The sequence below is a fragment of the Lipotes vexillifer genome, unplaced genomic scaffold (genome assembly GCF_000442215.2).
Source record: "Lipotes vexillifer unplaced genomic scaffold, Lipotes_vexillifer_v1.1 scaffold1477, whole genome shotgun sequence".
Taxonomy (NCBI): Eukaryota; Metazoa; Chordata; class Mammalia; order Artiodactyla; family Lipotidae; genus Lipotes; species Lipotes vexillifer.
Window position 1 is genome coordinate 836,473 of NW_006776536.1, and position 11,645 is coordinate 848,117.

General features: G+C 53.9%; 2 protein-coding genes across 2 annotated transcripts in view; both read right to left on the bottom strand.

The window, feature by feature from the left end:
- The window catches only part of SSH3 (slingshot protein phosphatase 3), a 7,804-nt gene extending 7,550 nt beyond the window's left edge, over positions 1 to 254 (bottom strand). Inside the window, exon 1 of the mRNA XM_007450440.1 lies at positions 162 to 254. Within this exon, the coding sequence (XP_007450502.1) occupies positions 162 to 227 (66 nt within the window). The 5' untranslated portion in view covers positions 228 to 254. The remainder of the gene's footprint in view (positions 1 to 161) is intronic.
- A 1,125-nt stretch (positions 255 to 1,379) lies between these two features.
- ANKRD13D (ankyrin repeat domain 13D) overlaps positions 1,380 to 11,645 on the bottom strand; it is a 12,958-nt gene continuing 2,692 nt past the window's right edge. The window contains exons 5-15 of the mRNA XM_007450441.1: positions 11,467 to 11,610; positions 11,027 to 11,216; positions 4,767 to 4,833; positions 4,284 to 4,365; positions 4,001 to 4,062; positions 3,763 to 3,893; positions 2,696 to 2,853; positions 2,490 to 2,606; positions 2,241 to 2,404; positions 2,073 to 2,161; positions 1,380 to 1,726 (exon numbers count right to left, since the gene is read on the bottom strand). Coding sequence (XP_007450503.1) covers positions 1,528 to 1,726; positions 2,073 to 2,161; positions 2,241 to 2,404; positions 2,490 to 2,606; positions 2,696 to 2,853; positions 3,763 to 3,893; positions 4,001 to 4,062; positions 4,284 to 4,365; positions 4,767 to 4,833; positions 11,027 to 11,216; positions 11,467 to 11,610 — 1,403 coding nt within the window. The 3' untranslated portion in view covers positions 1,380 to 1,527. The remainder of the gene's footprint in view (positions 1,727 to 2,072; positions 2,162 to 2,240; positions 2,405 to 2,489; positions 2,607 to 2,695; positions 2,854 to 3,762; positions 3,894 to 4,000; positions 4,063 to 4,283; positions 4,366 to 4,766; positions 4,834 to 11,026; positions 11,217 to 11,466; positions 11,611 to 11,645) is intronic.

Here is an 11,645-nt window from a genome sequence, read left to right on the forward strand (position 1 = left end):
TCAAGATTCCCCCCCCACCCCCCCCCCCCACAGCCTGAGACTTGAAGCCCCCTCCGCACACCCCCAGGCTTCAGGGGAGGCTGCCCGTGGACAGCAAACACTCCCCCAGGCCCAACTGGCAGCCAGCTGCGTGGGCAGGACCACAGCAAAGCCAGACTCACCGTGGGCCCCACAGGCGTGGAGTGGCCGCCGGCCGGGGGCGAGCGGTTTACTGTGACCAGGGCCATGGGACCAGACCGGGGGCACCTGGGCCGGCAGGGGCACAGCACCCTCCCCCAGCCCCACGGACAGTCCCTGCCCCGCAGGACCAGGAAGGAGAGTCCGGAGCCACCAGGGCCTGGCACCTCCTCGAGGGCGGCCCTTAAAGGGCCAGACACCCGTCCAGCCCGGCCTGAGGAGCCCTCAAGCAGTGGCCACCGCCCCTCCCTTCGCGTCTCCACAGGTTTGGTCCGCCTCGTCCCCGCCCCCCGAAACACGTTGGGGGCGGGGCGCAGGTGCGGAGCGCAGGTGCGGAGCCCGGCAACGGCGGCGGGAAGGGGCAGCCTACGTTGGGTTCAGGGTTCGGTCCCTTCTCACGGGAGGCGCCCCTGCCCCTGTCCTCCCTGCTCCGCCCAGTTAGGTCACCTGAGCTGTGCTCTGGGCCTCAACCGTTCTGCTAGCAGCAGAGATGGGACCTAGGGAGGAAGGACTGAGGACCCGGGTCTTGGAGAGGACCAGAACCCGTGGGTCTTAAGTGGGAAGCACCCCAAACTTCTTTCTCCTTGCCGGTTGGCCCTGGCGCTCCCACTCAGCATGAATCACTGAGAGACACTCGAAGCTTCAGGGGATATCAGGGTGGGTTTAGAACTAACCCCTGAGGCTCACAGCAGGTCCTCAGGACCGCCTCGGAGGTGAGCAGGGCAGGGCTGAGCAGGTTCACGGCGGCGGCAGAGGGAAGTGACTTGTCTAATGTCACTGCAGTAGAACCTGCTGGAGTCAGGTCAGGAACTCAGGCCTGGGGCGCAGGGCCTCCTCTGACCCGGCAGAGTCCGGAGAACCAGCCTCTCCCCGTCCCTGACACGAGCAGGGGGGGGCTCCCGGAAAGCCAGACTGTGTGGCTGGAAGAAGCGGAGTCTCCAGTAGGTGGGATAGGGCTCGGGGGAACTCACGTTCACGGAGCACCTACTAGGGCACCTGACACCTGTCGGCTCATTCTACCCTCCCAGAAGCCCTGGCGGTGGGAGGCGGTCTCATTCACAGCTGAGGACACTGAGGCTCAGAGGGGCTAAGGGGACCACGGTCAGGATTCAAACCCAAGTCTAAGGCCATTGCCCACAGTGTCTCCCCTCGGTGCCCCCCAGCACTGCCCCCCCCAGCCCCCGCAATGAGCGGAGCAAGCCTGCTGCTGAGGGTCTCTTTATTTCCATCTCAGTCTCCAATGCAAGCCCACCCGCAGGGCTCCAGGCCCCAAGCCCAGCAGCAGCAGAGTGTCTATAAATAAATAAGTTACAAAAGTGGGTGGCGGCGCAGCCCTCCTGAGGGCGGGGCTCAGAGCTCCGTGAGCGAGCGCTGTAGGGTCCGCTGTAGGTCCTCCTCCTCCCGCCGCCCCCGCCGCTCCCACTCCGCCTGCTCCCGCGCAGACAGCTCCAGGGCCAGGCGAAGCTGCTCCTCAAAGCTCGGGGGCGCCCTGCGAGGGGCCCCCGGACCCTCAGGCTCTGTGGACATCTGCAGGCTTTCCTGGAGGGCCCTTCCAGGCGAGGCATGAGAGGGGAGAGCAGACCCGTGAGCGCTAAGGCTGGGGAGGAGGCCGAGGGCTGGGACATGGCTGCAGAGGCCAAAGATAAGCATAGGGAGGCTGGGACCCGAGGACCGGAGACAAGAGACAAGGCCGGGCCCCGTCTCCCCAACCCTCGTGCCGCCCTCGCTGGTGGGCAGCACGGAAGATGGAGGGTGGCCTCAGAGAGGGTGTGGGGTCCTGGGGCCAGCACCTCCCTGCTACTTGACCCCGCCAGCCAAGAACCCCCCAGGCCGGCAGGGTCCTCGAGGCAGGGCGGGGCTGAGACATGGACCTGGCAGGTCCCGGAGGGCCTCACCGCTCCAGCTGAAGCTGCTCCTCGTAAGCCGTGGCCTGGGGAAGGTGGGCACCAGGCCGGGTGTTGGTCAGGGCTTCCCAGACAGTCACCTGCAGCAGCCAGAGCCCAGAGCTGTCACCTCTGCCACACCTGCCTGGGCCCAGGGCCCAGCTCCTGCCCGCACCCCACCTGCTCCGCCTCCGTGCCCGCCTCCAGCAGGCTCTGCTGGATGGCAAACTGCAGCAGGTCGTCGTCCTCGTCGCGAAGGGGCTCGCTGCGCTCTGCGCCCAGCACGCTGTACCCGTCGGGCACCTCAAACACGGTGGGGTCCACCTCACAGGGGAAGGGGCTCGCTGGGTGCGGCAGAGGGGTCGTGCTCAGCCCCTGGTGCGCAGAGACCAGCGAACCTCACGGCCCCGCGCCCGCCCATGGCGGTACCTGAAGCTGCGATGGCAGAGCCGGGCACTGGCACCCACACCGAGCTCAGGGGCTCGTCACAGCCACACAGGTTGCTGAAGGTGATGCGGGCGTTGAGCACGTGGAAAAGGGGGATCTCTGTGAGGAGATGTCGAGCCTGAGCCAGCCCTGCAGCCCGTGCCCACCCCACTCCGGGGGCCCTCCTGCTGCCCAGCCCACCCTCTCACCAATCTTGACCGGGAAGCCGGGCGGGAGGCGCAGGGTGATGAAGTCGCGCAGCTTGGCAAAGTGAGCGTTGCTGATGGCCATCAGGTCGATGATGGGCATCACCTGGTCACACAGGGAGAGCGGGTGCTCCTCGCTCAGCCACAGTGTTGCCTTGAACCTGCCCGGCCAACCACAGGACGTGGGTCAAGGATGCTAAGGTGCACCTACTCTGGACATCTGCCTCTACTGCTCTCCACCTGGCCTGGGGGACCCTCTTCTCTGCTCAGCTGCTCCTGCCTGCCTCCCCCAGGAGCTTATGTCCTTCTGGCCCTACAGCCTGAGCTGCCCCCCCAGCCCTGGGCTCAGGCTGGGCCCCGGGCGCTCTGTGCCAGCTCAGCTCTCCTGGACGAGGAGGGCAGGGCTGACCTCCTGGCTTCAGTCCCGCCTCGTCCACAGCCCTGCCCTCCTCCTCGGCCCACAGCCAGCCAGCACGTCGCACTTCACCGTACTCTGGGGTCCCGCACAGCCCGACAGTTCAGGGCCGCACTGCTGGGGTCGCATCCCAGCCCTGCTGCTGCGTGGCTGAGGGAGTCCACGTGAGGTTCCTGGCACAGTGCTGGGCCCACCAGACGTGCCTCACAGCACCCTTGTGAGCAGGTGGCCAAAGGCAACTGTTCTCGTTTTACTGAGGGGGAGAATAGACTCTCAGAGGGGAAGGTGATTCCTTGGGCCACAAAGCCAGGAGGTGTTAGAGCTGCGTGCCCTTCCTGTCTGCCACAAGCTGGCCCCCAGCAGGTGCTCGTTCAGTTGAACAGAAAACCATACATGGGTGGTGCTGCCCGTTCATTCGTTCACCAAGAAGAGCGACCAGTCCTCTGAGTCAAGCCCCGAGCTGGGTGCCAAGGACCATGGCTAAAGCAGACCTGGCCCCGGCCCCCAGGGAGTGAAGTCGAGAAGGCAGCCAGCTGGGTGAGTGAGTCCCCCACTCCAGGGGGCCCTGTGTGTGACAGGGTCTGCAAGGGCTCGGGGGCACCAGGCAGGGTCCCCTGTCCCAGAGGGAAGCCCCCCGCCAGCCCCCAGACCTCACCTCTGTACTTTGCTGGACATCTCAATGGGGCGGCCGATGTTCCTCGACTCCAGGCTGAAGTTGGGGTCAAAGTACTCGTCGGGGGAAATGGCGGTGGGGTTTGTGGGGCTGGCTGCCTGCTGCACAGGAGCCTGGGTGGCCCCGGGACCAGGCTTAGTGCTGGGGAGGCGCCGGCCCGGCCCCGCCCAGTGGACCCTGCCAGTCGGCCCCCAGTCCCCGCCCCCCAGCCCCGGCTCACCCCATTGTGGGAGGAGTGCTGCTGGGCCATCCCAAGGAAGGACTGGAATGGAGTCTTCCCCCCTAAGGAGAAGGGGTGGAGCCCATGAGGGGACCTGGGGCCACTGCCCCCAGACTGCCCACACCTAGCCTCCACCCCGGGAGCCTCCCCTGTGGTGGAAGGCGGAGCAGACGGGAACGGGGAAGGCTTCCAGCTGGTCCCAGATACTCTGGCCCTGACCCCAGATCAGGGTGACCACCCCGTACCGTGTGACTGGGCAGCAGGCAGGCGCACCTGGGTTTACCTTTGCTCCTCGACTTGTCCTGATCGGAGAGGTGCTCCGTGCGTGTGCGTGTCACCAGCTCCACATTGGTGGCGCTGTACACCTGGGGAGCAGGGGGGACACAGGGGGAGCTGGGGGCTCAGAGCCTGCTGCCCACACTCAGCCTCACCAGCACAGGACCCAAGTCCTCCTGTCCCCAGGGACAGATAGGATCTCGCTCCCCACAGTGGAGCGGGTGGGGTCTGAACCCCGGGAAGTCACTAATGAGGGTAAAATGCTCCTGGCTTCATCTCAGTGATCCCGGTAGGGGCCCGTGCTATGGGTAACCCCTGCGTGCTCAGCAGGGGCTGGGCACTCGGGCCCCACTGAGTTCCCATGGCCACACAGGGCATCCGGAGCCCACGGGCTGCTGGGTCTCTCCCTCCACACAGGGTGGATGTGGAGAAGGGGCTGATTTCCTGGGCCTCGTCTCCTACCCCAGCTCCCACCACTAGCCTCTCCTGCCTTGGCCTCGTAGCCGCTAACGGTTTCCATCTTCTCAGACCGCCAGCCCCAGATACCACATTTGTTCCTGAAACAGACCAAACAGGAGCTCATGAGGACCCACACCCCCCAACTCTGGCCAAAGTCGTCCCTTCCAAAGACCCCCTCCAATTTGCCTTCCTGCTGTGAAACACACAGGGGCCTTGAGGAGGCTGCCTGGACAGCTGGGGACAAATGAACAGAGGACTGAGGACTAGAAAGTACTGGGGAATTATTAATTTCTGCTAGGTGTGATAATGGCGTTGGGGCTTGGTTTAAAAACATCCTTATCTGTTAGAGTCATACGCAGAAGCATTTACTGTTGAAATGATACGACATCTGGGACATGCTTTAAAATAGTTGGGGGAAAAAGAAAACAAAAAAAGTGAGGAAGGGTAGATTCAACAAGATGGGCAAAATGTTGGGAACTCCCTGGCGGTCAAGTGGTTAGGATTCGGCGGTTTCACTGCTGAGGGCCTGGGTTCGATCCCTGGTTGGGGAACTAAGATCCCACAAGCCGTGCGGTGTGGCCAAAAAAAATTTTAAAAAAAGACTGGCAAAATGTTGATAAATGCTGAAGTTGGGTGATGAGAACATTATACTAGTCTCTCTTCTTTCATATGTGCTTGAAATTTTCCATAATAAAAATTTAAAAATAAAGGTATCTGATTCAACAATAATAGTTGGAGACTTCAGTACCCCACTTTCAATAATGGATAGAACAAGCAGACAGAAGATCAACAAGGAAACAGAAGACTTGAACACACTACGAACTAGACTTGATAGACATCCTTAGATCACTCCACCCAACAACAACAGAATACATATTCTGCTCAAGGGCACGTGAAACATTCTTCAGGATAGACTGTAGGCTCGGCCATAAAAGAGACCTCAATGCAACTGAAAGGACAGAAATCATACACAGAATGTTCTCCAATCACAACTGAATGAGGGCTTCCCTGGTGGCGCAGTGGTTGGGAATCCGCCTGCCACTGCAGGGGACACGGGTTCAAGCCCTGGTCCGGGAGGATCCCACGTGCCGCAGAGCCATCTGGACCCGTGAGCCACAACTACTTAGCCCACGTGCCACAACTACTGAGGGCTGTGCGCCTGGAGCCTGTGCTCAGCAACAAGAGAAGCCACCTCAATGAGAAGCCCGCTCACTGCAGTGAGGAGCGGCCCCTGCTGACCGCAACTAGAGAGGGCCCGAGCACAGCAGCAAAGAGGCAACGTGGCTAAAAATAAATAAATAAAATAAATAAATAACAACAACAACAAGAAAGCAACCTTAATTTAAAAAAGAAAAAAACTGGGCTTCCCTGGTGGCGCAGTGGTTGAGAGTCCGCCTGCCGATGCAGGGGACACGGGTTCGTGCCCCGGTCCGGGAAGATCCCACATGCCACGGAGCGGCTGGGCCCGTGAGCCATGGCCGCTGAGCCTGCACGTCCGGAGCCTGTGCTCCACAACGGGAGAGGCCACAACAGTGAGAGGCCCGCGTACTGCAAAAAAATTTTTAAAAAGACAACAACAAAAGAAAAACAATGAAATCAGAATCAGTAACAGAAAAAAGATGAGTTGGGAAATTCATGAATATGGGAAGAGTAAACAACATACTCCTAAATAACCAATGGATCAAAGAATAAATCAAAAGCAAAATCAGAAAATACTTTGAGATGAATGGAAACGAAGATACAACATACCAAAACTTATGGGACACAACTAAAGCAATGCTTAGAGGGAAACTTATAGCTGTAAATAACTATATTAAGAAAGAAGAAAGATCTTGTATCAATAAGCTAACCTTCCATATTAAGACACTGGGAAAAGAGCAAACTAAACCCACAGCAAGCGTAAGGAAGGCAACGATAAATATTAGAGTGAAAATTAATGAAATGGAGAATAGAAAAACAATAGAGAAAATCAATTCAGCCAAAAGCTGGTTCTTTCAAAAGATCAATGGAATTGACAAAGAGGAAAGACTCAAACTACCAGAATCAGAAATGAAAGAGGGGTGGGGCTTCCCTGGTGGCGCAGTGGTTGAGAATCTGCCTGCCAATGCAGGGGACACGGGTTCGAGCCCTGGTCTGGGAAGATCCCACATGCCGCAGAGCAATAGGCCCGTGAGCCACAACTACGGAGCATGCGCGTCTGGGGCCTGTGCTCCGCAACAAGAGAGGCCGCGATAGTTAGAGGCCCGCGCACCGCGATGAAGAGTGGCCGTCGCTCGCCGCAACTGGAGAAAGCCCTCAGCACAGAAACGAAGACCCAACACAGCCAAAAATAAATAAATTAATTAATTTTTTTTAAAAAAAGGAAGAAATGAAAGAGGGGGCATTACTACTGACATTACAGAAATAAAAAGGATTATAAATAAAAGAATACGATGAACAATTGTACCCCAACAAATCAGATAATTTAGATGAAGTAAACAAATCCTAGAGAGACATAAACTACCAATACTAACTCGAGAGGTAGATAATCTAACAGACTTGTAACAAGTCATGGGACTGAAGAAGTGAAAACAAAAACAAACCAAAAAGTACCCACAGAGAAAAGCCCAGGCCCAGACGGCTTCACCAAAGAATCCCACCGAACTTTTAAAGAAGAATTAATACCAGTTATTCACAAACTCTTGCAAAAAATAGACAAGGAGGTGACACTGCCTAACTCATTCAATGAGGCATTGCCCAGATAGTAAAACCAGGCAAAGACATTTCAAGAAAACGATAAACCATTACCTCTTAGGAATATGGACACAAAATAGTAGCCGACCAAATCTAGCAACATATGAAAAGAATTATACACCACAACAAAGTGAAATTTATCCCAGGGATACGGGGTTGGTTCAACATCTGAAAATTAACTGATAGCAACACGTATCAATAGAATAAAAATAAAAGTCACATGATGATATCGACAGACACAGAAAAAGCATTTGACAAAACCCAAACCCTTTCACACTCAACAAACTAGGAACAGAAGGCAACTTCCTCGGCCTGATAAAAGCATACCCACAACTAATGTCACACTTAATCATGAAAGACTGAACGCTTTCCCCCTTGTTTCTTTATCAGAAACAAGATAAAGATGTCTGTTCTTGCCACTCCTATTCAACATTCTACTGGAGGTTCCAGACAAAGCATTTAGACAAAAAAAAAGAAAAGGCATTCGGATTAGAAAGGAAGAAGTGAAACTATTAACAGACGACACGATCTTACATATAAAAAATACGAGGAATCCACTAAAAACCCATTAGAACTAAAAAATGAGTTTGACAAGACTGCAGGATGTAAGATCAATATATAAAAATCAATTGTATTTTTATAGATTTGCAATGAACAGTTCAAAAATGTAATCAAGAAAACAATTCAATTTATAAGAGCATCGAAAAGAATAAAATACTTAGAATAAATTTATTTACTGTAAGTGTAAAACTTATACTCTGAAAACTACAAAACATCATTGAAAAAAAATTAAAGATCTAAAACGGAAAAATATCCAACGTTCGTGGCAGAAGACTTAACATTATTAAAATGGCAATACTCCCCAAACTGTTTCACAGATTCAACACAAACGCTATCAGAATCCCACCTGAATTCTTTGTAGAAATTGACAAGCTGAATCTGGAATTCATATGCAATTTCAAGGGACCCACCCAGAATACGTAAAACAATCCTGAGAAAGAAGAACAAAGTCGGAAGACTTATACTTTCCAATTTCAAAAACTTACTACAAAGCAACATGTGATTAAGACAGTGCACAAAGAGTGTCATACAGACCATTGGAATAGAACTGAGAGTCTAGAAATAAACCCATACATCTCTGGTCAACTGATTTTTCCACAAGGGTGCCAAGACAATTCAATGGGAATTAACAGTCTTTTTAACAAACGGTGCTGGAACAAGTGGACAGTCACATGCAAAAGAATGAAGTTGAATCCTTACCTCCCACCATATACAAATATTAACTCAAAATAAATCAAAGAGCTAAGTGTAAGAACTAAAACTACAAAACTTTCAGAACAGGGGCTTCCCTGGTGGCGCAGTGGTTGAGAGTCCGCCTGCCGATGCAGGGGACATGGGTTCATGCCCCAGTCCGGGAAGATCCCACATGCTGCGGGGCGGCTGGGCCCGTGAGCCATGGCCGCTGAGCCTGCGCGTCCGGAGCCTGTGCTCCGCAACGGGAGAGGCCACAACAGTGAGAGGCCCGCGTACCACAAAAACAAACAAACAAACAAACAAACAAAAAACTTTCAGAACAAAACATAGGGGAAAATCTTCATGATTTTGGATTTGGCAAAGTATCGTTAGATATGACACTAAAAGCATGAGCAACAAAAGGAAAAATAGATAAATTGGACTTCATGAAAATTAAAAACTTTTGTGCTTCAAAGAACACTATCAAGAAAGTGAAAAGACAACCCACAGAATGGGAGGAAATATTTTCAAATCATGTAGCTGATAAGGGATTTCTACCTAGCACATACAAAGAACTCTTGTAACTCAATAATAAAAAGATAACCCAATTTTTAAAATGGGCAAAGGGAGACTTCCCTGGTGGCGCAGTGGTTGGGAATCCACCTGCCAATGTCGGGGACACGGGTTCAATCCCTGGTCCGGGAGGATCCCACGTGCCACGGAGCAGCTTATCCCGTGTGCCACAACTACTGAGCCTGTGCTCTGGAGCCGGCGAGCTGCGACTACTGGGCCTGCGGGCCACGGCCCTCAGCGTGCACCTAGAGCCCGTGCTCCGCAACAAGAGAAGCCACAGCAATGAGAAGCCCATGCGCCGCGGTGAAGAGTGGCCCCCGCCTGCCACGGCTGGTGGGGGCCCGCGCGCGGCAACAAAGACCCAAGGCAGCCAAATTAATTAATTAATTTTTGAAAAAGATAAAATGGGCAAAGGATCTGAATAGACACTTCTCCAAAGAAGATATACAAACGGCCAATAAGCATATGAAAAGATGCTCAACATCATTAGTCGTTAAGGAAATGTAAATCAAAACCACAATGAATACCACTTCACACCTGCTAGAACGGTTGTAACACCAAAATCAATACATAAATGAGCGGTAAGTGTTGGTGAAGATGTGGAGAAATTAGAACCCTTATATACCGCTGATGGGAATGTAAAATGCTGCAGCCCCTTTGGTAAATAGTCTGGCAGCTCTTCAAACAATTAAACATCTGTGTTTAATTACCACATGTCACCACAGGACCTAGCAATTCCACTCACAAGTAAATACCCAAGAGAAAGAAAATGTATGTCTACACTAAAACCTGTACACTAACGTTCAGAGCAGCACTCTTCATAGTCAAATAGTCAACATTCAAAAAGTGGAAATAATCCTTATGTCCGTCTATGGACGAATGAATAAACAAAATGTGGGATATTCGTGCAGCGGGCCTGGCCATAAAAAGGAATGCAGCAGTTACATGCTACAACTTGGCTGAACCTTGAAAACATTACGCTAAGCAAAAGAGGCCAGTCACAAAAGACCACACATATTGTATTATTCTATTCATATAAAAATCCAGAACAGGAAAACCTATAGAGACAAAAAGTAGATTAGCTGGGGGGGAGGGGATTGTTGATTGTTAAAGGCAGTTGATCGGGAGTTGATTGTTAAAGGGTACAGGGTTTCTTTCTGAGGTGACGAAAATGTTCTAAAATCGGACGGTGGTACCGGTTACGTGTCTGTGAAGATACTAAAAACTACTGAATTGCATACTTTAAATAGGTGAATGGTACAGTATACAAAATTATATCTCAAGAAAGCTGTTTTTTGAAAAAAAGTGTTTCTGAAGTCTGTTATTGGAACTGGGGCACATGTTGTCAGAGAAATAACACCCTGCCGGAAGGGTGGGCTCCTAGGCTACCCACAAAGGACTCTGGCCCAGACACAGCTGCACCGCTGAGAAGCCGACCTTGCTGCAAACAGCTGCCCTGCACGGCAGCCTCAATCCTTGTTTTTATGGGAAAACACGTGAGGTCAGAAGTCAGGAAACTGGGGACTCCCTGACCCAGCCTCCTCCCAGGGAGACAGCTGCCAGTATAGACAGGCGTGCAGGAGCTGGAAGGTGCCACAGGACCCAGGACCAGCAGGTGGTCCAGAAGAGACACTGGGTCTGCAGGGACCCCCCTCCCCCTCCCGAGCAGCCTCCGCGAGGGGCTCAGCCTCCCAGAAGCCTGAACTAGAGGCTCGAGGGCACTACCCACGGTGTGGCCAGGGCCCAACTAACCTCTCGAAGGCCACATTGCGAGTGTCCAGGTGGGTGGAGACGATGGGAGAGGTGAGGCGACTGGCCACATGCTCCTCACTGGGCCGCAAGGTGGCCAGCAGCGCTTCAGGATCGTGCAGCGTGAGCCCCAGTGTCTCCGTGTGCACCAACTGCCGGTCGTGGTCAACTTCCATCACCAAGGCTCCCGCCTCTGCCAGCCGGCGTGGGGGTGTGAGGGGGACAAATAAGTGCCAGGACCAGACAGTGGCCAGAGGGCTATCGTGGTGCCCTCAGCCACCTCCTGCTACAGGGTGTGGCCTCAGCCTCTGGATGCCCTCCACCCCCACCTCCATTTACACATCTGGAGATAGAGACAGAGGACAGCACTGTCCTCACAAGCCACGGGAGAAGCTGGGGGCCCTGGTCTGCTGCGTGCCTGCGGGGAGTCCCCCAGAGCTCACCCTGGCCCTTGAAGATGAAGCTCCTCCGGCCGCGTTGCCAGGTCATGTGCTCAAAGCCCAGGAGGCTGGTGTCCACCCGCAGGTTCTCACCCCGCTTCCACACGCGATACACGTCACTTGGGCACATCTTGGACACGAGGGGCACTGCAGGAGGCACAGAGGTCACCAAGGTTCTTTCC